The sequence below is a fragment of the Labrus mixtus genome, chromosome 24, assembly GCF_963584025.1.
Source record: "Labrus mixtus chromosome 24, fLabMix1.1, whole genome shotgun sequence".
Classification (NCBI taxonomy): Eukaryota; Metazoa; Chordata; class Actinopteri; order Labriformes; family Labridae; genus Labrus; species Labrus mixtus.
This window is the reverse complement of record NC_083635.1, coordinates 2,289,376-2,316,687: the sequence shown is the minus strand read 5'-3', so window position 1 is coordinate 2,316,687 and position 27,312 is coordinate 2,289,376. Positions and strand designations below refer to the sequence as shown.

Here is a 27,312-nt window from a genome sequence, read left to right as displayed (position 1 = left end):
AACCGCTGTGAGTGTATCGTGAAAGTGATGTGTGTTCAGATGATAACTATGTGTTTCACAGAGTAATCTTTTATTGCTGGTATAAATATTTTCTATACAAAATCACATCTCATTGCTTCATTTTAAACGTGAAGACGTTATAAAAATTTGTACAAAAAAAAAATGTACAAAATTTCACACAAACTACATACAGTCTCATTTGGAGTGCAGGTAAGATTAACGTGTATAAACAAAACACTGAAAAAGGTCTAAGGCAAGCAAAGAATTGGCACAAGGCATAGAATGAAACTATAAAATAAATCTGTAATGTTATTTATCTCTAACTCATTTATTAGATGGTCGGTTCTATATGCAAAAAACTGTCTCCCTTTAAAAGTATTGCTTTGTCTGTGTAGAAGCATCCATGTGTATACTCAGGCCATCTGGTGTTCCCTGTAAATTTCAGAGAAGTTGACTGAGGTCTGAGGTGTCTGTGCTCGGCTGCATCACCTGATCAGCCGTATCGTTTATTGTGTTTATTGCTCATCTCCTCTGAGTCGCTGATGTCACTGAGGGAGCACAGGCTGCTCTTCAAGGTGCTCGCTGTTCCAGCTTCAGTCAGACCTGCAGAGCGTACAACCAATTTGTTACTTTTTACAGCAGACAAATCTAAAATGTAGCCACACCAGATGAGATGGACTAACCTGATTTGGTAGCCTTTCCTGTAGAGGTTCCCCAAACGCTGGTGATGGATGACTCCAGGCTCTTCCTGATTGGTCCAGAGCCATGAGCTGGTTTGGACCTTTCCACTCTGTCCTCTAAGGAGGAGACCAACCACTCACTGCTCTCCTCCAGATCTGTGTACTGTCCCCACAAACAGAAAAGTTATTCAGGAACATCCAGCAAAATAAGTCCAATGCTTACACTGAATTCAAATATGGAATTATAACAAATTAGCTAATAACATTGGGGCATAAAGAAGTGCATTATGGTCCGTCATTGGCAGAGGCTCACCGTAAGCTCCTGAACCTCATCCCTCCTCCCTGGTATGATGCTGACGCCCCCTGCTGGTTTCTTCAAACCTCTGTCTACAAACTGCTTCTCCATTTTTCTCACCAAGTCATCGATTTTGTTCTCTAAAAGAAACAGAAAATTCTTACATTTACTTTAACGGTAATGATAATTAAAGTTGACTTTTTAAATCATGTTACCAAATATCTTTTTTCACTAAATCAGCGTCCTGCTGTGAACAAAAATGGCAAATGGGAAGCAACCCAAATCAACTAAAACAGTAAAAACAATATCTACAATGACATTTTTTTCAAAGATTCATTTGATTTCTAAATGCAAAATATATTACAGAAGACGATTAGTACAGAAGCCCTAAGGGGACATGATTCCATATATTTTGATGAATCCATTTTCATGTGATAACCAACTTTTTCACAAGAACACAACTTATTGATCTCCTTATCTACAGATTTTTTAAAGCAGAAATACCGCTTACATCACACTCCTCAAAGCCACCAGACGCCATTTATAAATTCAGCGACCTCAAGGAAGAGTAGCTGGTCTCCTGCTGCCTCATTTTGTTTAAATGTATGATGTAGGAATAGGGTTACAGACCTTGACCAAAGCTTTTCTTATCCATGTTCCCATTCTGGTCTTTGTGACTCTGAAGTCGTCCAGGGTCGATCTCCTGGAGCTCACTCACATCTGACCAATCTTCATCAAAGTCCTCTACGTCACTCTCTATCTTTGAGACGACTGTCTTAGTCACGAGTGGCTGTGGATTTGCTTTTCCTGTTTTGATTTGGACAGGGTTGGCCTGGTTAAGTCTGGGCTGTAGTGATTTTCTGCTCTGGAGTTTGTACGGCTGTTCCTCCTCTGAGTCTGTGTCCTCTTCTTCAGACTCTTCATCAGAGCTGAAAGGAGGGGTCCTAAAGAAACACACAAACAGTTTTTATTTACTCAATATATATTCACACACAATAATGTCAGACATGTTTCATCCAAATTTGAGAAACAAAGGAAAAAACTGCCAAAAAAGGATTAAATTCAGTTAACCCACTTTCTCCCTATTTTTATCAAGACAAACCTTATTAGGATTTCAAATTTGACTTTTATTGTGGAGCCTCAGATACAGCAAATTCTCTTACAGTACTTAATGTGTTTTAACAATATCCAATATTCTGAGTGTGGTTCTCAATTATTTATCCAGGACATAATTAACACTTGTCAATAATCAGTGTTTTAACTACAGTATTAATGTATGCACATCGTTCAGAAAAAATAAGTACAGGATAGATCATTTCTTGTAATCAAACTGCAACTTTGTACTGTATGTAGTAATCATGTGGAAAATGTCTTGAACATGAAAACATCTGGCTCCAAACCCAGCCGCAGAGCTTTGCTTTTGGGATGGTGTTCTGGCTGTAGGTGATGAACTGTCTATGAATAAGTACCTCATACAGCAACACTTCAATATCTCCCTTTAATACAGTGAAGAACCTGGTTGTGTTTGTGTTTTCATTACTTGGATGTGGGGTTCCTCGGTGCAGTCTTGGTGTTGGGTGTAGATGTCTGGGGTTGAGTGGTGGTCTTGGTCCTTGGTGCCGGCTGGGGGGTCTTGGGCTCTTTGAATGAAGGTCCAGATTGCACCTTTGTTGCTCTGGCGGGCAGACTGCTGGAGCGAGGACGGATCTGAAACACTGAATGAAGAAAAAACATACAATGTGATCAATTTAGTATATCAGTCCCTGACAGTGTGTCTCTGCTTTCATCAGTAATTGTGGCTGCAAATGAGCTTTTGAAATAGAGTTGATGGTAAACGCGGTAAATACAATTACAAGCTAACAGTGAGCTAGCTTAATGTCTTAAAAGAACAACAAAGTGCAAAGTGGTGACTGTTGGTCTGTATGCAGAGAATGGGCCCAGGACAATGATCTCATAAGCTAAGAAGCTTTTAATGACTCACCCTGAACTGACTGTTTGGATCTGGCTTGTGTCTCAGGAGCGGGGTCGCTGCCTCTCCTCTGACCGCCCAGTTTCTGCTCCACGGTGCTCTCTATCTCTTCTCGTTGGCGCCAGAAGTCAGGTTTCCCTTTTGCGAAGTTCTCCCGTGTTGAATTCATCTTGGCCAGGATGGAGTTCAGCTCTTTGTTCCTCAGACCGCTCTGATCCTGAAGAGAAGCAGAGACAATTAAAAACTGTAAAAAGCTGAAGTGAAAGAACCCTTAAGAGTGTCTGATCTTACAGGCTTGACTCCAAGACCCTCCAGCCTCTTGATTACAGCCTCCTCCATGTCTGGCCGCATGTCTTTCTTGATGCTGTTGTTCCTCTTCAGAACACTGGAGGGCGCTCTCTGTTTCTTCTCCGGCACAGGATCAGGCTTTCTCTCCACGGGCCTCCTCTCAGAGAAGCTGCTTGAGTCTGCAAAAGAAGTCTCACTTCATCAGCTTTTTATGGACAATCGCTCCAGAATAAAAAAAGAGAGCATGCATTTGCAAATGCTGAAGGTTCAGCGTGGTGGATTGATGTGTCTGCAGTGGGGCAGACAGAAGAGGAGAATGTCGACAAGTTGCCACAAACAAGGCGACGAGATGGCGGATGGACATAATGATCAACATGGCAGGCGTAAAAGAATATCACAGACAACGAGCTTCCAAGAAGTTTCTCTTACGAAGTTCATGCCTTTTATGTAGAGCCCGACTGATATATTGTTCTACCAAAATGATTGGGCAGATATAGGCTGACATATAGATATGTGTTTCAATATGGTCAGATAAAATATTTATTTTACAGAAAGATATACTCTCAGCACGGTCTGCAGCACATAAAAGACGATTGATGTGCAGATATGTGCTAGAAATTGGTTAACAAATAGTAATACATTTCCATAATAAAGTTATTTGGTCATTCAAGTAGCCGTCTGAACACCTATGCAGAATCATATTGATTCATTAAAGGTTCACAACCAACTCTATTTATTCTATCTCAAAAATATCAGCCCTAATATTTAGAATGTGAAATCAGTAAAACTGTATCAGTCCTAAAAATCACATATCAGTCGGGTTCTGTTTTCATAATAGTGCCGACTCAGATGATCTAAGCCTTATGAAAAGGCTGCCTAAAACAGACTGATGCATCCATGCAGACAGCATGCAGCTGAGCGGCTCGTGTTTTTTTGTTTTTTTTTGTCTGTTTTACCTTTCTCCTCTTCTGACAGCTCCAGTATAGGATCCAGCTTAAGAGCAGTGACTGGCTCCTCTAATTGGACAGCACATGACATCAGAGGTCATTTGAAATCAGGGAGTGGGACAGAATGTGTTAATAGATAGAGGTGGTATTGGTGGTCATGTGTGGGTGCTAATGTGGTAGCTGCACGGCTAATAGTGAGTTTGCTATAAATAATGGAAACAATTCATGCAGAAAAGCACATGCTCAGCCTCACTGTAAACAATAATGTTTCATATTTTCATTTCCTAATGACAGCTAGCTTTCACTAACTTACCAAGTATGACTCTCTTTGGTTTAGGCTCAGGAGCTGGTGCAGTGACAATGACTGGAAAACAAAGAATGTGATAAGTGCACACAGAAAGTGATGGATCACACAGCAGTGTCCTTCAGAAAAATGTTCTGATGTAAAAGAGATTTGAAGAAATTCATACCTGGCACTTCCACTACCTTGGTGGGCGGATTTGAAGAAATATTTCTTATCTGTATATCGGGAAAAAGTTTTTATACCCTCTGTTCATGCATGAAAGGACTTTAAATACAATTTCTATGGATAATTGAAGTTTTCCATCTCAAGTTATATTGCTCATGATTTTTCACAATAGAAGCCCTACTTAATGTAATGTTTATACATTTAAGTCTCTATTCAGACTACTTAAAGCTACATCATTTCAATAGAATTTTGGTTAAAGTATCTATTTATGATCATTGCATGCTAATAGAAATATCAAATTAATTGAAATAAATCTGATTCTCGTATGTGTGTGTGTGTGTGTGTGAATTCAGTGACTGTAACTCAGTGATAGTCTGATCTCTCCCCAGATCGATCAGATGTGTATGGGTTACAGCTGACTTATTTATTAAAGGCTGTTAGATTTAAATATTTCTTAGGAAAATGAAATTCATTTCAAACAAAATACTGTAATGTTTCTTAATCTCATATGTCCAAATATGGATCAGCTCCAGGAAAGCCTCAGCTTCCTGTGTATTATGTATCCTGTCAAATATACAGTATCATCATGTCACAACACAATCTGAGCCTGTGTAGCAAATACAGGAAATCCTGAACAAGGGCTGACCCTCCGCATGGCTTCCTCTCCCGACATAATCACACAGGGCGGCGCTGCCTGTCTGAGTGTGTATCATTACTAACCTGCTCCCTCTGAGCCCTGATAGTCTGCTCCTTCTCCTGCAGCCTCCTGCCCATCTCCTGCTGCAGCCTCTGGCTTCGCTCCTGCTGCTCCGACTGCGTTCTGCTCAGCTCGTTCAACAACTGGAAGACAACGAGATGAGGATGAATTTTTCAGGCTGGTTATGATTCCTCATAAAACTTGTTGTGAAAAAAAAAACTTGAGCTTACCTGATTCTTTTCAGACTCATGTTGAACCTTTATTTCCTGCAGCCTGTATTCCCACTTTTTATCCTAGAAGAGAATATTTAAGTGTTCAAGTAGTGCAATTAATTTTATATTTTAATGACCTACTCTTAAATATACTGACCTGTTTCTTCATTTGGTGTTCCAGCTTTTGGATTGCTAGCATTTGCATATCTTTGTAGTTGTCCACATCTCTCTCTGGCTGAACAGGGCTGGCTGCTTTTTCATGCTTAGCCGTGTGATTCTGGTTGACTTCCTATCAATAAGAATATAGATGGGATGAAAAAAAGATATCAAAAAAGATACCCCAGTGACCACAAGTGTAATAAATAAACACAATTAAGAAGCTAATGATCATTTTCATACATTGAGAGCTTGAATGTTTCTGGTGTAAAGGTATTCCATCTCTCTACGCATCCCGTCCCTGCTGTCTTCTATCTTTCTGTCCATGCGTGCCATCTCCTCAGCCTTGAATCGGTCCAGTTCTCTCAGCAGGTCTTTCTGCAGCGACTGTTGCTCTTTCTCCTGCAATGACAGCATAAACATTGGCATTTTGCTTTGAAAATGACAGGAAGAAGTACCAAATATATTTACAATAAACAAACATACATATATATATATATATACAATGAGGTGACAAATCACTTCAGCTCTATCACAGAGGCTTAGTTTTTTTTTTACCTGAGCTGTTTTGGTCTGCAGGGTTTGCTGCTGCTGAACAACCTGCTCCTTCAGACTGCTGATCTCAGATTTGAGGATTTCAATCTGAGATTTCTTCTCACTGTCAGACCGCAACTCTGTTAAGTAAAAAAAGTTCATAAATATATTTTAAATATGATAACTATATGAATTTCCTGCGATTTCATCTTCACAAACCTTTCAATCGCTACATGTGTCCTCCCTGAAAACAATGTATCTGACTCCTACCTTTAGCTCTTGTACAATCACACCCTCTCTCTGTCTCTCTGTCCCTCGCCTAACTGCTCAGCAAACCTTTATGACCTGCAGACTTACGGTTCTCATACTCGTCAGGATGGCGGCGTTGCATGTGATTCTGGAGAAAGGAGGAATTGAGGAAGGATTTATCACACTCTGGACACTAAAAAAAACACACAAAACAAAATGTTTAATTCATCAGCAAGAGCATTTATGACAAGAAACAACTCATTTAATGTATTGTTGACGTGACAGCTAACAGGAATGATTATCATAGAGAAGCCGTTTGTTTATGATAACTTTATTTAATTCTGTTTTGTCTGGGGGTTTTGCATTATTTTGAGAATGTTTTGCTGTCACACAGACACTTCTTTACTTTACGGCAGTTCTACAACTAAAAGTCATTTTCATTATCCACATTCAATTGTGCAAATAATCAGAAGCTTCATTTTAAGGAGGACAATAAAATGAAACATTTCACTGTGTTAACAGGATGTCCAAGGTAAATATTCAATTTGCTTATTTGGTAAATGGTAAAAGGAATTGAGCTTATAGAGCGCTTTTCAAGTCTTCTGACTACTCAAAGCGCTTTTACACCGCAGGTCACACCAATCCATTCACAAACTGATGGCAGAGGCTGCTAAGTGTCCATCAGTATTACCTAATCCATTTATACATTCACACGCCGCTTCAAAAGCAGAAGGAGCAACTGCCCAAGGACCCATCAGGCATATGGATGCAGGAGCTGGGTCAATGTGGGGGTAAGAGACAATACGATACTATGATGTAATCACAAGGGAAAGCAGAAAACATTCACATTTTGACCATCAAATACTTAGTATTAGTCCTGAAAGTTTTAGTTAAAAAAAGTAAAAAATAACAAATTAGCCAATACTGAATTAATTATAGTCCAATTTAAGTGGTCTAAATTAGTAAAAATCTAACTAATGAATACATGATTCTCTCAAATTAGTGGCCATTCATTTATTAGTTGACCACTACTAACTAACTGACAAATCATTATGGTTCCAGTATTTACATTTTGTGCTGCTGACAATCCTTAAATGCAAAGTGGCATGCACTTCTAGTTTTTCAAGCTTTTGTCTGTGACAATACAAAAATGTCAAAAAAATGTATAATTTGAAACATTGCGTTATGATGTAAACTGCTCAATGTCCATTACTAAGAAGAACTTGTGTTTTTTTTCCCTCAGTGAAAGCTTGGTTAAACCATGAAGTTTCTAATTACATGCCAAAACAAAGGCATCCTCTGAGTTCAGATGTTTCCAAAGAGCCAGACAGTGTGAGTGATGTTGATTTGTTCCCTGTGGCAGGCGTCCACACACTCTAACACTGAAGAGCTAGAGTAGATGCTGCCTCTGCTCAACACATACACATACACTTAAATCACACGCTGCATTGAACTCCGCTGCTCATTGTAGCTGTGACATCACTCAATGGTAAACCCGCTGCTACTGATATCTTGTCACACCGTATGTTAGCAAAGTTTTTGAGGAAGTCACACAACAGAGGGAGTGTTTTTGTTAGTGATGCTATTACATAAGGGTCTAGATCAACTGTAAAAACTTGTTAATGAAGTGTATTAGAGGCATGTTTTCTTTAAGAGTTAGCGATGTGGACTTCAACTCAAGAAGCAACAAATATCAAAGGTCCTCAGAGGACACAAACACGTGGTTCATCTATTAATTATTGAGCCACCTCTGTTAGCTGAGCTTCAAGTGCACACCTAGCAACCACATGCTGTCATGACACACTATAGCTGTTGCCTTGGCAACTGTCTGGCCAGGTCAGTGGCAGTCTTACACATGAGAGGCAGGGGGAGATCTTTGATTCGTGCTATAAATAACCTGATGGCCGGTGGAGGAATACAACAGCTCATAGTTTCACAAGAAAAACATAAACATTATCTAAAATATATGCTGTAGATTTTTTTTAATTACACTTAAAAAGAATTGAATGCTTTACAAGCACATGAGTATATGGGGGTGGGGGTGGGGGTGGGGGAGGTGGGAGACAGGCAGTCTCTAAATCTAATTGCCACCATATGACACCATCTGTTCTACAGCTCTAAATCCTGCTCTTCCACTTAAAAATGAAGCCCAATATAAACATAGCAAAATAAGGTAGCTACAACAAAAGGTTTTTACAGCATGACAACCTTTTTAGAAGCATATTTCTCTTTTTTTCTGTCGGTGGACAAAGCCAGAGCTGTGAATAGATCCGTGGAACAATGACAGAGTGGGGCCCTGACAAGGAGGAGGAGCGAAGGGGGTGTGTGTGATGGAGCTAGCTTGCTATACATAACCGAAATGCAAATTTTAACCCCCCAAGGGAGAGAGCGCATTTAGCATGTCAGCAGTACCTTGTGGCTGCTGCTGATCCTTGGGGCGAGCAGAGTCTGCTGTGTGCGAATAACCTTCTTCCTCTGCTTGAGCTCGGCGGTGAGCGCCTTCACCTTCTCCTCCTGCTTCTTCTGCTGAGCCAGCAGCTGCTCCCGCTCCCCTCCCGCGGCCGCCAGTCTCTCCTCCGCAGCACGCAGGCTGAGGGTGAGAAACTCCTGGCAGTGGAGGAGCCACTCCACTGAAAGCTGGGCCAGCCGAAGGAGCTTGACCAGAGCCGGGTCCACTGGGCTTTGGCACCGCTGGCACCGCTCGCCGTCCAAACTGCAGAACGTAACAGTGCTGATGTGGTCTTGCAGAGCGTCCACGTCCAGCTGGCTCACCACGAGGTCCACATCCACGGCATTGATCCTCCGCCAGTCCACGCTTTCCCTGCGAGGGCGGAACTTAAACGGAAGGATGGTGGAGGCTCCGCTGGATGGAGTCATGCCTGGTGCTGGTGCACAGTGGCCGTTGACAGACTGCTGGCTGAGCGGGGAATTCAGGAGGGATGGGATCCCCGCTGATGAGTGGGTCCCTTGGGTGTCACTGGTGTAGGGGTAGTAGACTCCTTCGTGAAATGGCTGCGACAAAAATAAAAGAAAGACTTAAAACCTACTCAAACAGACCTCATATGCAATTTAAAAAAGCATCACATCCTCTTGCACAGGCATACAACAAGAGAGAAAAGGCACTAGCATCTTCTTTAGCTTTAGCAAAGCACAGATTCCACCACGGAAGAGTCTCCATCTACCTATAACGCTGGTGCTGTCCTGACGCAGCCGTGCTCTCCTTACCATCTTCGACCGATTTTTGCCTTTACAGAAGAAGAGGAAGAACCCGAAGCCCCCCCGTTGTTCCTCCTCGGTTCCGCCCCCCTCGAGTATCAGCAGCGAAACGCGACAACGCCGGGGCTTTGCGTTTGCCCCGTTACCATGGAGACAGGCAGGAGCGTCCCTGGGGAGAGAAGTGTTATCAAAACAGTGCGGGCAATCAGCAAATGTTGCCCTACAGTGTGTGCAGGACAAGCTATTTAAAGATCCTAATGTCAATGTTATCAAATGTATCAGCTAATAAAAACACATTCATGTAACTTACCTGTAAGAGCAGGAGGAGTTTTCAGTTAGCACACACGGTTCCCTTGCTAACAGTGAATACCGCTAATCTTCTGGCATCACGTTTCTGAAACAATCATGTTGGGGCAGGCTTTTTAATTTCCCCTTGCTTGACCTCAACCAACACAAAAGCACACATGTTCTAACCTGTCCTAACAAAGCACAAGATACCTCACAATGTGAAGAAGTGCAACAAAAAGAGCTTTTCTCTGCAGTGAAGTTACCATGGGGACACACGGTGAACCTAACGGACATGTTTTAGTTAAAACTAAAAACAATGTAAAACAGTATTTAACATCACAAACAACACTGACTTATTACATTTTTTGTTTTATTTCGCATAAAAGGTGTTTAAAAAGACTTACCTGGTGATGCCTGTTGTGAATTTAAAGCCGTTAAAAAAGTTTTCTCTCGACGGTACCCCGGGCCATTTGAGGGTGACGTAGCTGCTGGTCTCCACATTCCTAAATCCCTGCGAAACAGAAAAGACCGACAAGTTCGCGACATTCACAAACGTCATTTCCGGTGCTGTCCTTCAAAATAAAGCGCTGGACAAAACGTAAACACAAAGGACACTTTTTAAGAGCTTGATTGTGAAGACTAAAAAAATGTTTTTACTTTTAATACTGCACCTTTGTGTTTTTATATTTATATTTCTTACATTCTATTATATAGGCCTATTTGTAATTACTTATTGTATTTTAGTTCTAGCTATTTGCTTTTTTTCCTTTGTTAACTTGTTTTGCACCAATACAAATTCCTTGTATGTGTAAATGTACTTGCCAATAAGTCAAGATCTCGAGTAATCAAACTCAATTTTTCTCGTTGGGCTATATCAATAAAACTGATTAAAAGCCAACTGTTTTTTTTTTGTTTTGTTTTTTTAAACCTCTTACCCCCAGCGATGACTAGATTTAACAAGTCAAAGTCATCGCAGTTTGTAAAAGACCAAAAACACAGCTCTGTGAGGGACTATTATTCTGTTCCGAACTTTTACTTTGTGGGTAAAGCTCCTCATTTCCGGTGTTATTGTGGGGGAAGGACGCAGCTCGCTGTGAGATGGGGGGAAGGGAGCAGCAGACCGCTGAGCTTTGAAATGGGGAGTCAGAAAACGGGGATGGGGTGTTGAGTCGGTGTGGGCTTTTTTACAAATGAAGGGACATAACCAGACTACTTCACATTCAAATCATTTAAATGTTAAAAGCGGCAAACGTTTTTAAATGCAGAGAGAAAACCAAACTCAGCTCTAGGGATGCAAGGGAAGATTTCGAAAACTTAGTGCAGATGGTGTGCTAGTCTTATGGAAGGGCTCCCCCTTGTGGTTGCAATGGTCAATGAATCATCAAGTCTTTCTAATTTGAACCTCCTGCTTCGAGTGCGAGGCTTTCTTATATAGTCAAGTTCTGCTAAAAGTGTTTGATTTTGCATTTCAAGCTCAATTTTACTTTTATCGTGTCACTCTTTGACCCTAAAAAGTTGCTTAAAATAAAGCCATACAAGTGTTAGGTTGAATTGCTAACAACGTTATACTTCTAACGCCTACATGACAAAAGACCCCAGCCATCCTGCTCCATATGATATAGGTTTAAAGCCAAAAGAGGTTGAGGGCCACTATAAAATGCATTAAGTATTTTAAGCTGATCATATGTCTTTCTTTTGTTTTAATTATGGATCAGTTGGATAAATGTAGTACAGTAACAACCACTATGTTTCTAAATAAAATGTAGTGGACTTTGATTAAAAGGTCTTTCATTTAACACTTCTGTATCAGCGGTTTGTGTGACTTTGATGCACCAACCAATGTCATGGACATGTTTCAGTTTCATTTATTTGACCAGCGGAGGTCAGTAGAGATCCGATCTGTGCTCTGCCTCAAGTGCTTGGTTTCAAAGTGGCCTGTGAAGCCCCCCCCCTCCCCCCCCCCCCCACCCCATGTCCTGTCCTCCCTCTCTGTCAGAGGAAATGCTTCCTACTGCTGCTGTGATGGAGAGCAGCTGCAGGAGGCGACACAGCCCCTGCTTTAATGGGGTGCAGTGCTCGGCAGGGTAGATCCACACATACACACACTTACACATCCACTAACACTGTTTGTATTCAAGGATCAGTCTTAAAATTACTCTTTGGAGGTTCCCTTAAGAGATGAAATTAAAGAATGATTTGCATTCAGGAGAGTGCAGTCAGAGTGAAACAAAGAGTAAAGCAGGGATGGGGACTTTTTTTTAACATCACACGCGCTGTCAAGAAACAACCTGCAATGGCAGATCGCAGCGTGTTGAACTCCTCATCAGAGTCCCAGTGCAGGAGGAAGGCCGACTGTTTGCCATTTCCCCGACCAGTCCCCAGACAGCTTCAGTCGAGCCCTGATAAATAGAGATTTTAATTCCTCCAGACAGCGCCCTGCGACTGTCAGGATAGCCTGAGGCGGGCAGGAAAGACTCTCTGTGTCCGCATAAAGACAGGCAGATCTCACCAGTGGCATCACAATGAGGAGATGAAGTTCAGCTGTAGGACGACATGCTGCTTTTACTTGTGCCTAAATCAAAACTAGACTCACCTATACTGGCATTTTTTTCAATCAATTTTTCTAATTTATCCAGCACCAAGTCATGACATAAGTTATCTCATGACACTCAGATCGACCCTTTGATGTTGATTTAGAGCGGGCCAACATTAATCCACTTATGAGAAGCCATTGGCAACAGGAAAACTGACGGACGGAAAAACATAATTTCAATAGGCAGAAACTCCGAGCAGGACCAGACTCATTGGTGAACAGCCATCTGCCAAAGTGCTATGGGGGAAAAACAAAACTGACAAGAAAATATTTCAATTGTTGCTCATTATATCAAAATAGATTGCAGGTTTTTTAACTGAGAAATATGAATATTGTGTATTAGAAAGGCTCCAAAGAAATGATCGGCTATTGTAAAACCCAGTAAAGATTTAAAATCATTCAACATTTTAATAATAGTCACACAAGTGTTCTCAGTATTGATCCAGACTGTAGTTTTTGTTATATTATTCAAATAGACCCAACCTTAATCCACCAATGAGAAAGCAAATGGCAACTATTGAAAGGAAAAACTTCCTCTAACAGGCAGAAACCTCGAGCCAAGGAACATTGTTCATAATGAAATTGTTACTTGTGAAATTCAATTTATTGCACTGCTGTCTTTAAACTTAGAAATGTAAATGTTGTTAGTTACAAATGCTAGTAAGGTCCAAAAATAAAGAAAAGCTATTATTAGCACATCGTAGAGGACAAAACATCGAAAATCAAAACATGTTCATCATAAGCAATCAAATCACAACAAAACTTAAGTCATGACTGTTTCAACAAACAGTCTCGACAGCACTCGGTTATATTATTTGGAGAGGCAAAACATTTAGCACTTAGCAACAGTGGAAAGGAAACATTTCCTTTAACAGGCAGAAATCTTGAGCAAGACCAGACTGACTTTGTGGATACCGGTAAGCAGATGTTCAAGACAGGTTAAGATCTAAACATTTCTCTTCTTTATATTGTTAACAGATAATCAACATTAAACTATCAGGAGAACCTTAACAGGCACAAGCAGACACATTGGTGGACAGCTGTCTGCTTCAACCACATTGGCTGCGAGAGTGGGATAGAGGGAGAGGCAGAAAGAGAGAGATACCCCCCACACTCACTGTAGCCTCCAGGCCAGAGTTTTGATATCGACTTGAAACTAAAAAATCCACACTGTTGGATCAGAGTTTACCAGAGCGGGAGAGCGATATGCGGGCAGAGAAGTTGCGGCGTTGCATTAGTCATGCAGTAAAAAAGAACAGGGGTGTGTGGAGGAAGAGGAGCGGACCTCTCGAGATGAGTAAGCGCGGCCCTACACTCAATTTACTGCTTGATTTATGAGTTCATTTCCTGCGCGAAGTTCTCAGCGGGGGTGAGGTGGTATATCTTTCCCACTATAGGTAGCTGTGGCTCCACTTCCCAATCTCCCATGGGACCCACTAGCACCACTCCGGGGCCTTCGTGGGACTATAAATAATGGCCGCAGTAACAAGTGCACATTGAACACAGACAGGAGAGGAATGCCAAAAAAACATCTTTATTCATGAAGAAGGTTCTTATCTTCCCCTGCAGAGGACGAGATGGAATCAGACCACTCTGCATACCCAGATGTTGTACACAGTTAAGCTTACTGTATTTCTGCTCTCACATCATCAGCTTAATGATGAAGAAGAGGATGTTTAGGAGGTGAAAGGAGGCCTGTGATATATCACTGTGTGCATATGCAGCTTATTAAACAGGGAGATATGCATTTAGTTTAGTAAGAGTCACTATCTGTCAAAACAGACAAATAAAGGAAATGAAAACTTGATTTAAGAGCCCTAAAATAAACAAAACAAATAATGCAATAAGCACTGTTTCATGCTTTTCCTTTCTAAGTGTTTTTCCTTTTGCAATAAACAAAACATATTTTCTAATGCACACACTGTAGATCAAGCAGAAAACCTGCAGTACCGTTAAGGCCCACCTGGGGGTGGCAGCACACACTTTTGAACACTGAATTAAAGAGAAAGTTGCTTTCCGCGCCTATATGTCAAAAAGTGTTGTGTGAGGGGTTGATGGAAGTATAAAGTGAGCTGCCATGCCAGCTTTCTTCATACAGCCATGCCTTAAATGGAGGAGGATAAGCTCATGCTAGTAGACGTCTGTGAGATAGAAAGCCTGAATAGTGAATGTATAGTTAGAATGATTTGTGAAAACGTTAAAATGGCTTAATAAAGACGTTTAAATCTTGCAATAAAAAGAAGCGCCAACAGACCTGTGTTGGTTCATGCTTAAAGATGTCGGTGCACGGCATTGCCAGTGTGTCCCTTTTAGGCGGCTACAATCCAGACAAATGGAAAGTGCCAGCTAAGCGATAGTTCTAGTCACTGTCCAACCAACTTAAAGCGGAGCAGCAATGTAGCCCACGACTGCCCACCGGTTTTCATCTCAGACACTTTGTTGTCTATTTTCAACGAGGCAGTCGCAGGGGTCACAAGTGGTGAATCAGCCTTGTGGGAAGGAGAGATGAAAGAGAGCTCAGTGGGGAAGGTGGGGGGGGGGGGGGGGGGGGGGGGAGGGGAGAGAGCAGCATCCCACCGTTTCCTTTCATTGTCCCCTATGAATGTTGCACAGGTCAGGAGAGGAACCAGCACTAAAGAATTATATATAGCAGACAAATGACGAGGTTTGCACTGATTTCTTTTTCTAATCCTCCCACTGAGCGAGGAGGCCTGGGCTCTATAGGGCAAATCAGCCACCACAGCAGGAGCAGCTCCTTCTGAGGAAACACAGGTAATGGAGATGGAATATGTGGACTGAGTGGTGTATGATGAATGTGCTCATGGCCATAAAGCTTAACTCTGACTTTATGGTAAGACATGATCAACTCCTGCTTTGGTTTGCAGCTAAAGCCAAACCTACACATTTACTCTAGAAACATCATATTAATGTGTGTTGACATTAAAGCACCAACTTTTCTTTTCTTTATGAGATTAAATGAATACATGTCCTAACGTGATGTAACAAGACATAAAACGACCTGCTCAAAAAGCAGCAGGATTAGGCCTACACCATAACACTGTGCTTATTTGAATAATCTTGACCTCATAGCATTATCATTAAGCAGGTATCATCTCATAATCGATGCATTTGTTCTACCCCGATCTTCAAAAACTCGATGACAAAGACTGCCGTGGAACTCGAGTGTCATAAATGAAGAGACAGACAGACCTCGGCATAAACTCAATCTTCTGACTCTGTAATTTAAGGAAAACATGAAACTTGGATATTCAAGCTAAATAATTGAGAGCAAAAACAAAAGTCTGCGTTCCCTTTAGACAAACAGTGGGGTTCAGTGATTGAGCACATTCACAGCTCATTCCAGTTTCTTTCTGGTCCATGAGATCACATTTACTGAGAAACGGCGGCAACACTCCTCAAAGCAGAGCGGTTAAGGTCTGCCACAAAGGTTTCTTAATTACTTCTTTTTTTTGTGTGTTTTATTGGAGACAATGAGAAAGAAACAGTCCCTTAAAGCTGCCGTGAGTAACTCTCAGTTTGTGTTACTTTTAGGGCCCCCCATACTCATTTTTGTCTGTTTCATACCCATCTAAAGACTCCCCACAGGAGCTTTAAGGGCCTTAAAGTCACCTAATCTAGCAAGAACATTTCCTCTCTTAAGTGAGCATTCTAATTATGAAACTACATTAAAGGGTAACTTAACCACAGAGATTTGGTGCATCTACCTTGGAATATCAAAAAGTGCCATTCAAACATCAATGTATCAACATGGACATCGCTGGGGGGATAAGACACTTCAACTTACTCCTTAATGCAACATCGTACAGTCTATGAGACACACACAAAAACTGATAAGCAAGTTTAGCTAGGTTATTTAGCCATTAGCAACGACTCAATAAGCAGCCATGACACCTTTTTAACAGAAATGTTGTTTGAAGTTGAGGACTTTTCTCCTCACGGCTTGTCGCTATCATCTATCGGCTCAGGCGTAATACTTATTGGCTAGACATGATGGTGCTATATTATTAGCAAGAGAGTTAAAGGAGCCACAATGTTGAACTATTCCTGCAACAGTATTTTTGCATTTCATTTTGTGACGAAATCAAGAGAAGCAGCGTCGTCCCTGTGCTCCGTCTTGAAGTCACTCATTGTAATTGCTGATTTCCTAGGTGCACTTTCCCACCTTGTTTTTGAATATTTCTGTGTGGATAATGATAAAAACAGCACAGAAAGATGCTAATAACAGGTATCAACAAGGACAAATCTAATTTTTGTCTTACTCACACTTCCTCAGGTTCAGCTCCAGGCGTCTAAAATAGCACCTGGTTATAACATTAGCCTTTAAGGAGTCATCATTTCTACACCATTGCTCCCCTAATTTCTTTCCTGGAGCATTTAATTAGATGATCTCCTTAGTATTAAGTTACAGGACAATTAATGCATGGCTTATGGTTTTAGATATACCTGAACTACAGGGAGGAGAGTTTAAGAAGATAAACTGACTTTAATGCTAATACTAGCCTTTCAAGCAGCCATTATGCTATGAATGCCTAGCACTCAAATTTAGTTAAAACAACAAGATGAAGTCTTTGCCGTCCTCAGGTAGCCCTATTAGAGACTAAATGTTACTTCTGACAGTTTGAACAAATGAGTGAGCGCGCAAAAAAGAAGAGAGGAGATAACTGTCGCTCTCTTTGAGCTATGGCAGCCTTCCAGTACGCGCCTTCTTTGTATTCAGAGAGCACCCCGTTTTTGTGTCAGCGCGGGACAAGAGAAGCACTTAACGTGACATTTAGAGATGCTCGGAGATTCTCTCTGGAGGCCAGAGGGAGGGAGAAAAGGACCAATGATGTTATCGCAGACATGTGTTTTAAATGCCAGGAGGGGTGTTTTACCAGAGAGCTTTGGCCAAAAAGATAAGACAATAACCCCGGCCTCTGGGTCCTGCACCTCTTGCACCCGTTCAGGGGCTCACGTTAAGCTTTGTCTGAAATGGTTTCATCTCCTTTCTATCAGATATGATCTTTTAAGGCTTACAGAACAATCTTCTTAGATTGTGCATTAGGGCTGCTGTTATCCTTAGAAGAAATCCACACATGCAGGGTGCATTTTAAATAGTCGGCCACAGGATAGGACACTGAGCTTCATGAGTGGGCGACAATCTTTCTGGGATGCTGAATCTTAACCAGATGGCCGTAATACACATCTTAGCTGTGGATCAAAGGCGTGTTTAAAGACTCCCCCTGAATAATGTGGAAAATCTCCTCTCCATTAATACCAGACTAAATATCTCGCATTGATGTGGGTTTATCCTGAAGGGACCTCGGCATCAAGGAAGCATGAATATTTAACAGGTAAAGAAAGGTCAGGCATCTTGTATAGATGCCAAGATTGAACTAATCAATCATCATTTCTGTGGGAAATGTGTTCCAATTTAACCAAACCTGAAATCACCAGATACAGAGGGGTTTTCTTCACATCGACACTTTGAATATTCTCTAACAAATTAATCCATAATCCTTGAAATGAGCACTGGAATATTTTTGCAATTCAAATGTGCACCTTTCATCCGTCTTTTAAATGCATCCTTCCTCACGTCGCCTATGTAAGCATTTGTATTCGTGCACAAAATGCCGTAGCGTTTGATGCAAGGCGTAGCGGCTGTGCCATACCCTCCAATAAATCAGGCGGGGAGTTAGATGTATGAAGATAGAGCTGCATAGTGATGAAGCTGCAGCACGGGAGTGGAGTTTAGGAAACAAGGTAAGCTATTCATCACAGAAAAAAACCTACCTAGACATCCGGAGAACTTCCACAGTGTTTTTTTTTTCCTTCCTGATATGGTGAATCATTCTTGTAGACTGCAGGTTTTTATGCCTCAGACACCTTGTTGAACAGGTTCCTTGGAAGGGAAACCTAAAGTGGGAGGAGAGTAAAAACAGAAGCATATACGCAATACTAATACTGTCACTGGTGACGGCTGCATATTAAATTGGTTTTATCGGTAAAAGCTGGCAAAAAAAATTGCAAATTCTGTGCGCTCTTAGCCACTTTTTGCCCTGAAAACACTCTTTACTTATTGCTCTCACGATATTTAATTTCAACTTGAACATCTGCAATTTGCAAATACCCCTTTACAAGAACATTTCAGACTGTGCCAGGTGCTTATAGTCTTTCTGTGTTTACTCAAGAAGGAATAATCCATTTGTAAGTTTCTCGCCATCTCAGAACCCCTTGAATATTTAAGCCTTTGATGTTTGGTTGTCTGATGCAGTTACCTAAGCAGCTTGCCATAAACGGCCTCCCTGAGATTCCCCTTTTTGCATGCTTTTCTCCTTATTTTCTGCAATGTGTGTGGATTGCAAAAATAAAGTATCCTTTTGAAGCCTCTCCTTGCCGCCTCTCGGGAAGGTGTTTTCTGTAGATAATGACTTATTTCAATTCACACCTCACCCAAAGAGTGCTGCACAAATGTCCCCCCCCCCCTCTTCAAAATCTTACTGGCTAGAGGCTCAAGTACCTGAAAATGTTGTGACATGAATTTAATCACAAGCCTTGTTGGCGTTAGCACACATGACAGATCTGGCCACACATTCATTATTTCTAAACTACGGCTAATACAACAAAAAGGCGCAGCTGCCAGGGAGCTGGCGTTGATGCAATTTGGAAGAATGGAAGCATAAACAGGGCTAAAGACCAGGAGAGTTTCCAGGGAATGTGTGTCTGGACTGTTAGATGACCAAATTCATGCAGCATGCAATCTTGGGCGATGTTGCTGTAAATTGGCAGTAAAACAGCGGACTGTGGATTGCCAGAGTTATTGGGCAAATGGCCTCGAAAGCCCCTGACTCAGCTCAAAGGAATGGTTAACCTGGCACGGACACATACCAGCTGGATGGAACATTAACTGCCATTATTAGACTGAATCTCACCACATCGAGGTAACATGCTTTTTAAGCACCTACTGCCTTATTTTATAATCTAAAAGGTGACATTTCTAGTAAACACCAACCAAGACCTCAACATCGATTTGATTGATTTTCAGTGAAATCTTCATACAACCAGGTGTTTGAAGTAAATCTATTTTTCAAATGAAAAGCTCCAAACCAACACAAAAATGATCTCATGACACTTTACAAACAGAACCCCACACTCTTGAAATAAAACCTCTGACCAGACTCATTGGTGAACGGCATCTAAAAGCCACCAAATTGAAGGGGAAGAAAAAGAAATAGGAAGGATGTTAGAGGAAAATGTTAATATTTGAGTTGTATGCAAGTAATGCTCAAAACAATTACAAGATAAAACTTTTATAAGCAATCAAAATGTTAATCATATAGAGCAAAATCCCACAAGTGTTCTCACTTCAGGTCTGGACTGTTCTCTTGGTTATATTTTTGAAAGAGATCCATCTTAATCCACCAATGGAAACAGTGGAAAGAAAATAATTCCTTTAGACAGGCAGACACGTTGACTCATTGGTGGACAACCATCTGTCAAGAACAGCTGAGCTGAGAACAAGTAGAAAGAAAGATTCACATATTTAGATCTTTTGTTAATAAAGACATATTGTTCTCTGCATCACGAGAGTTTTATGTCCTGCTAATGTTAATCTAAGCATGACTAAGTATACTATTTGTGCTGTGCTGGACGTTTACTTATTGTCATCAGATCGTCATGTAATCAGTTTGAAGACTGATATCAGTCTGGTGTATTTATGCTAGACATTGACCCACAGCAGCAGCTGGTTAGCTTAGTTTAGCAAACACTAGACATGAATGAGGACAGTTTGGCAGTGAAAGACCAAAATTGACATTTAACAGTTACAAGATAGCATTTAAGATAATGAGATCAAACAACCTACAAAAACAGGCTTTAAAAAAATGTGACTGAGCCAACCTATTGAACCTTTGAATACCTATGCTAAGCTAAGCCAGCAAAAAAGATGCCGACCACTGAAAGGGTAAGATCCTGCAGCCATGTTTTTAAGAGGCTACATTTCAAATGGTTTGATGAGTTGTCTTTTTTTCACATTAATGAAATAATTGTTAAGCTCATCTATAAAGCAGGTGTTGGTTCTGGCTTTCCTAACATTTTGTAATTTTTCTCTGTTAGTTGCATCTTCGTGCTGGAATCTGGTTGGACAAATCAAGCTCTTAAGAGCTATCACCTTTGGTTCTGGGATATTGTAAGGGGTTATTTCAACAACTTTCCAACTGCACATTGGCCAAAAAAGTAATCAATGGCTTGAAAAAAGAATTGTCACCTTAATCAGTCATGAAAGTAATTGTTAATTGTAGCCTTGTTCCACATATTGATCCCCCAGTAATGCTTTGGGCAATCAATACCTGGAAGTCCTTTCCAACAGAACTCAGCATGGATCAGAATGGGACAATTTAAACCAAAGTTGAAACAGCTTTTAAAGACTGGGGACTAAAATCTGAGTTTCTCTGTTTAAACTGTGTCTTATAAATCTTTCATCCAGCCCTATTTGAATGTGTTTGAAGACTCTAGGAAAATCTGGTGTTTTTCATGAAATTAATAAACATTCATAATCAAAAGGGAAATAGTTTCACAGCATTAAATGGTGTACAAATGCTTGTTTCAGAGTGAGCATAATGCAATCCAGTCAGGGAGTATTAGACTAAGAAACACTGACCCCAAAATATCAGCAAACATTCACACACTGTTTTTCCTAAGTTGGTATGATGCTGCAGTCACATATTGAGTTTCTTAAGACGAAAAAGTGTTTTGACACAATTAAGTTCAAAGAGAAGAACTCTTTTCCCAGACACCTTGAGAACACGTCGACCTAATTAAACACCATGATCCAGCGTTACTCTACTGCTTTGGTAGAAGCAATCAAGTAAACAAATTGTACAACTCCTGTTCACATGGATCAATAAACAGATTCTCCTTCAGGGTTTCACTTTGAACATACAACAATCTGCATGAGAAAGTTGTTTGAAACGTTTCTCAAGGTCTCAAGAAGACAAGGTTTAGATGGTTCCTGCCTTAACATCCTGTTGTTCCTCTATTCTAAATGTGATTTCCCTGTTTGAGCGTTAAGGTGTTAAGGTGTGAATCTGAAATGTGTCAGGGTCAGCAATTCATTAAATCCCTGCAGCACCTGAAGGCAGCAGGAAATGTTTGTTGATTAATCAGCACCCTCTGATTGGAGGAGTGCTGTGCTATCGTGCACAACTGTTCTGTGTTTACCTTCATTAAATCATGTGCAAATGTCACTTCAATGACACAAAATAACTGCACAGGATCTAAAAAAAATGTTGTACAGTCCGTGCACCCAGGACCTACTACTGTGCATTTTCACAGCCCTTCAGAGGTAAAGCTCCTGTGATGAGTTTTGATTTGTTAAGTTAACAGACTGAAATTGATGTTGATTTATCTATATGAGCTACAAAAGCAAACAAGTCCATCAGTATGAAGCTCAACTTTTTCTAAATTATCTGATATGCCAGCACAGGGGTATGTGTCAGATAAAGCCATGAACAGCAAACTGTAGAAACGTCTCTACATGTTCCTCAGCAAAGAAAGAAGTAGGTGAGATTTTTGACACTGCTTACACACGTACAATACAAAGTTCCTCAAAGGAGCGTTAAAATGGAGCCAAAAAACTTAATGTCAGGCATTTATCACAGTGAGGGCTGTGGCCTCCTGGTGGGCTAAGAAGTTAGACTCCTTTATAAAGAAGGCTACATGTAAAAGTGATTTGATAGCTATGGTTGAATAGAGGACAAACACTTAACCTGAGGCTTGGCTTTCAATTGCACCATAATCTGACGGAAAAGTTTAGAATTGGTTCTTGTGCAGGAAATTTGCACGACTGTGTCGGAATGAATCAGTGGATGCAGGGAAAAGGTGACCCTAATATTGGGGTACATGCGAGAACGAAGGCTGACGAGGAAAATTATAGTAATTTTCCCTCTGACATTCATTCGGTGCCTCGAATCAACTTCTGCAAGAAGTGACATGCGGTCCCTGTTCGGAGCGGGCGATAAACATCCATCAGCACTGATGGCAAAGACAGGAAGGCTGATTAAGCCACGGCAGGACACATCCCCATCAGCTGTGTCCCCAAAGCCTCAATTACCTGCCAGAAAATGCAGATTGTATCACAGGCCTCCTCTCCAACGTCCTCGCAGTGCTGTAGATTGTAGAGCAATCTGGGTTATTCTCTGTCACCGGGCCAAGGTGCTCAGCGTGGGCCAGAAGCTTCCTTTTCATACAGGACCAAGTGGGGAGAGTGTCCCTTTTGATTAAGCGTTTTGGATGAGGCTGCGATGGGGAGCCCGGCGCAGGTTGGCGTGGTGCCGTTGCTGCACTGCAGGCCTGCAGGCATGCTGCTGGATCCCTGTGGTGGACAGTTCACACATCTTCAGTCACCCACGCCACATGCAACCGGGGCAAATAGCCAGAAAAGTAAATTCACACAAGACAAAAACACTCTATGGTATCTAATAACATGATCTACACTCAAAAAGTGAAATCCTGCGATAAGGGAAGTGCATTTCTACAAGCAATGCAGATGATACTCTCTGCAAAGACGCCTTTTTTAACGCAATCAGTTATCACGAACCTAGAGAACTTTAAAATAACTAGGGGGCCCAGGGGCCTTAAAACACCTTTCCCACAATATCACATCTTCTGAACGATGCATCACAGATTTAAAGGTAAGTCTTTGAATTGTGTACACATCAGACACGTTAGCCCACGTTGCACATGTTGAGAGTTTATTTTATGGAATAAGTCACGCTGGATTTTGCACGAAATACAAAAAGAACAAAATCATAGCTGGATTGTTTCTTTCCATCAAATTCAAAATTAAATGTAGCAACAGAGAAAGAAAACGAGTAGCTACTAATTGATTTTGAATCCGTTTGTGAACTTGGTTGTTCATCTGCCATAATTAAAACAACAACTATTCTTAAAAGGGCTTCTTACGGTTAAAGTCGAGTCCTGTCCTTCTGATGAAATGATTTCCCGTCCTTACCTGCCTCATGGTCCTCAGCATCATGCCAGTGGTGTGCTTACATCTCTGGTCATCTCTTATCCTCTCTTTCTTGACATCCTGTTAGAAACACATACAAAATTCATTAGTACAGGTGTATCAGTGAGTTTGGAGAAAGTTAATGAAGAGACCGACTTTCTCTAAAGTCACTGTTTGGTAAAAGAAGGGTAAGAACATTCAATCTTTCAGCTATAATACAGATGTTTAAATCTAGTGTTTTTTAAAACATTGATGGTATTATTACTAACATCTCAAATTCATATCTTAACTTCATTACTTTATCATCCACCTATCCTGCAGCAGCAGATGCAGTCATTGAAAATAAGAGTATAAAACTTGTCTATCTTTATGCTACTGGTCTTGTGTGCTTGCGTACCGAATAAAGAGGTGTCACCCAAACGGTTTCATAACCAGCTTAAAAGTCTTGACAGGAGCTTTAAATGTGTAAAACAATCTGGATCGAATTGGACTACATTGGTTCAAGTATAATAAACTGCCAGAAGAAAAATCCATAACTAGCATGGCAGCATTGTATGACATCATTCACCCAGTATTTCCACCTCACAGTTAATGAAACAATTGGGGCCAATAAGCAGAAAACAAGGCTTACAATTAGCAACAGGTCACCAGTCGGCACAACAAACAAATCCGGGCAGCAAACCAAAAATAGGCAGGAAGCTGCAGCGACACCTGACAAACAACAATGAGTAAATCTGGCCATTATATCCATGGAACCTAATGAGGAGATGAGCAGCAGTTGAGCAGGCAGGTGACGCTCAGGTGACAGCAGCTAGTGGGCAGGTGAGGCATGACACGAGTCTGTAGCATGACAGGAAGAGACGGTTAGGAAACAGAGAGGAGTGGAGGCAGAGGAGGCAGGAGAGGACGACAGCTGTCACCGACACAGCAACGCCATCTGTAGATTTCAAGGTGACAGCTGAACAGAACACATCTGCATACTCGGGGCTTCATTTCTGCATATGACCAGCCTCCACCTGTAGATCTAATAATGATGAGCAGGTTAGACTGCAGCTTTTTGATTTTTCACATCACTTTTATCATGTATGATTGTTAAAATGATTTGTGACATACTCATGTTTTTATACTGTTCTTTTTACTGCACAGCAGTAAAGGAGCAAAAGGAAAATATTCCTTCATGCTTTGAGGCCTACTTCGGATAATTTCTCACACACTTCAAAAGTGAATCTACAGCAGCAGCTGCAATACCCCAGAGTTGTTTTTTTCTACATATTTTCTCAATTTTTCTCGCACAGAATTTGTAACTTCCATTTGCTCTTCTTAATAGAGTCTCAGGCTGCTCATTTGCCGGAAACTCACAGAAATCTCTGCTAACCAGAGTACAAAAGTGAACTTTCCTAGAGCCTCTTAACATCCCTAAAAGATCAATACTAATCCCAATAAATATAAAATACATATATATTTGCAGTTGCATTAAAATAAAATGGAAAAGACAACAACAGATAAAGAGAAATCCCAAACCAATGCAATCATAATTTCCAGGAAGCCTCAGTTCCATTATTGGAAACCCTGCACGTTGCAGCAGCCAGCTGATTCAGCACTTCTCAGGGTTATTTCTCATAAGGCTTGTGTTGTGAGCGTCAGGGACCTCGTAAATATCCCAGCTGCACAGCCAGAACAACACAAGTCTCGCTTCGCCGAACAAAACATTAATGCAGATTCTTCCCCATCAGGAACTGTGCTCGTATTTTAATCAGCATGCGAGTCGTGGAAAGGGTTTCTGTAGCAAAAAGAACTGTGTATTATATCAGAGAAAGGCCTTCCAGGTAAAGAGCATGCAGCCACAGGACGTTATCATCACAGAGGCACAAATTCATGTCCGACAGCTCATTTTTGTATGACCTTTAGAAAATGAGATAAGAGATACACTTTTCGTTCACTATAATAACACAGCGTCCATTTCCTGACATCACGCTCAGCTTGGGAAGATCAAATGCACTTAAAGAACTCTGGTCAAGGATTCAAAAATGATGGTTTCACTCGTTAATCAGGAACTGGAGAATCAATGTTAAGTGTAAATCTGGAGGGAAATAGGGTCAACCACTCACTAGCTAACATTATCGTAAGCCGGAAAGTTATTATTTTTTATCCTTTGGTAGAATGGAATTATATTTGGTATTATGTCAGCTTTCAGCCATTTTCGAGCTAACAGTAAAGTTAACTCAGAGGTGGTTGAATGCTAATGTTAGCTGTCATCATGAAGAACTATTAACCACTTGCTTACTAACTTTCACTACTGTTAGCATTGAATTTACTCTTTGACTTTATGCTGTAACACTTTTAACTGGAGCTTTCAGTCTCTTTTTTTTACTTACAGTAAAACTAAGAAGTGGTTGAATGCTAAAGTTAGGCCTACCCATTGACAATAGCTTATGGGCTGTTGTTTCAACTGGAAACATGGTCTAGTGTACTTTTACATTTTCAACCATAGGCTGTGTTCTAAACCACTTACAGTACTAGCATACTTAAACAGTATGTACTAACCCTAACCCGACTAACCCGACCGTTCTGGGCATTGTCAATTTAGTGTAGCCTACATCCTGGCATTTCTTGTATACACAAAATGACCTACTATGATTTCAGATCAGTGTGGCGTCACATTTATTATTAATAGTATAAATTGTACGTGATTTCAGACACAGCCATAGTCATTCACTTCATCTGTTTCATTTCCTACATTAACTTTTACTTTTTTTAATCAGGTACACAGCGGAGCAACAATAGGCTATTAAGCACTTCAGCTATTCACCCTGCGCTCAAAGTTGGAAAAGATGACTGCTGTGTGAATACCATCAATAGCAGAGTCCATGCCCAGGCTACTTGGGCCTCCACCCTCCCTCCACACCAGAGATGGCCATTCTCTAAGAGAAGTGAGCTACTACAAACTCCCATGCAGATTAAGTCAACGTCTAAGCAAAGGGGCAAAGTGCATTCAGTGCCCAAAGAGGATTGAATGGAATACTACAAGTGCATCGTGGTTAAATCCCTTGATGGAGGGCATTTAAGGCAAAATAACAAAAGCTTTTGATCAGTGAAGGTTTAAAGGAAATCCATTAGTGCAGGCTAAAATAGTTTGAGCCCTGTAGTGTCCATGAAGAAATTCAACTGTACTGCATCACGTGTTCAAGAAAACCTATGTGGGATGATGACGATATGGCAGACACACATAGACTTACACACACACACACACACACACATTTCTCTCACACAGGATGCCAATTATTGACTTGACATGTTGGAATCTGTCCATGGTGCTGAAATGACTCGCCTGAGGATTTAACTCTTTCCTGTGGTGCTGCATCAAAACTTAATAACAGAATGTCACACAGTGGAGACCTGCTAACAACCATTTCACAAACAGAAGCTATTTTAAGATACCAAAGCAATGCCTTCCCCATTTACACTTAATAGAGACACCATTGAGTACAACAGACCTGAGCTCATTTGTGAATGTAATGTTCATTATAAAAGATACCATATGGATAAAAAACACTTCATTAAGGTATTTTCTTTAAAGTTGTAGTGCAATAATAACAAAGCTGACTTATGGCCTAAAGGAATTTGAATGTAAAAAAACCCAAACAGATTACCATTGTAATTTCCGCTTTAAGTTCCTATACATGTTTTCTATATAATTGGAAATTATTGATT

General features: G+C 40.9%; 1 protein-coding gene across 5 annotated transcripts; it reads right to left on the bottom strand.

Annotated features, from left to right (window-relative positions):
* Nucleotides 1-53: 53 nt before the first annotated feature.
* On the bottom strand, nt 54-23,644 carry dzip1 (DAZ interacting zinc finger protein 1). 5 transcript variants are annotated; one of them, XM_061032530.1, is made up of 23 exons: nt 23,605-23,644; nt 22,705-22,965; nt 18,387-18,509; nt 14,848-15,082; nt 10,405-10,511; nt 9,722-9,881; nt 8,909-9,508; nt 6,605-6,689; nt 6,272-6,387; nt 5,957-6,115; nt 5,715-5,846; nt 5,576-5,638; nt 5,369-5,488; nt 4,650-4,698; nt 4,493-4,543; nt 4,189-4,248; nt 3,236-3,411; nt 2,957-3,161; nt 2,516-2,690; nt 1,606-1,919; nt 994-1,115; nt 684-843; nt 54-603 (listed from the first exon to the last, which is right to left on the bottom strand). In XM_061032530.1, the coding sequence occupies exons 4-23, from the start codon at nt 14,884-14,886 to the stop codon at nt 494-496; spliced, it is 3,003 nt and encodes a 1,000-aa protein (XP_060888513.1). In that variant the 5' UTR covers nt 14,887-15,082; nt 18,387-18,509; nt 22,705-22,965; nt 23,605-23,644; the 3' UTR covers nt 54-493. The 5 variants fall into 5 exon arrangements, with proteins under 5 accessions (XP_060888513.1, XP_060888514.1, XP_060888512.1 ...); XM_061032531.1 differs by lacking the exons at nt 14,848-15,082; nt 18,387-18,509; nt 22,705-22,965; nt 23,605-23,644 and having other exon boundaries at nt 6,605-6,644; nt 10,405-10,586; XM_061032529.1 differs by lacking the exons at nt 14,848-15,082; nt 18,387-18,509; nt 22,705-22,965; nt 23,605-23,644 and having other exon boundaries at nt 10,405-10,584.
* Between the last annotated feature and the right edge of the window lie 3,668 nt (nt 23,645-27,312).

Excerpts from the sequence above, each read along its gene's own strand:
- dzip1 (XM_061032529.1), bottom strand. The coding sequence starts at position 10,559 with ATGACGTTTGTGAATGTCGCGAACTTGTCGGTCTTTTCTGTTTCGCAG. Across the intron at positions 5,847-5,956 it reads GAAACATTCAAGCTCTCAAT|GAAGTCAACCAGAATCACAC; the intron begins GTATGAAAATGA and ends TCTTATTGATAG. Across the intron at positions 4,249-4,492 it reads ACCAAAGAGAGTCATACTTG|AGGAGCCAGTCACTGCTCTT; the intron begins GTAAGTTAGTGA and ends CTGTCCAATTAG.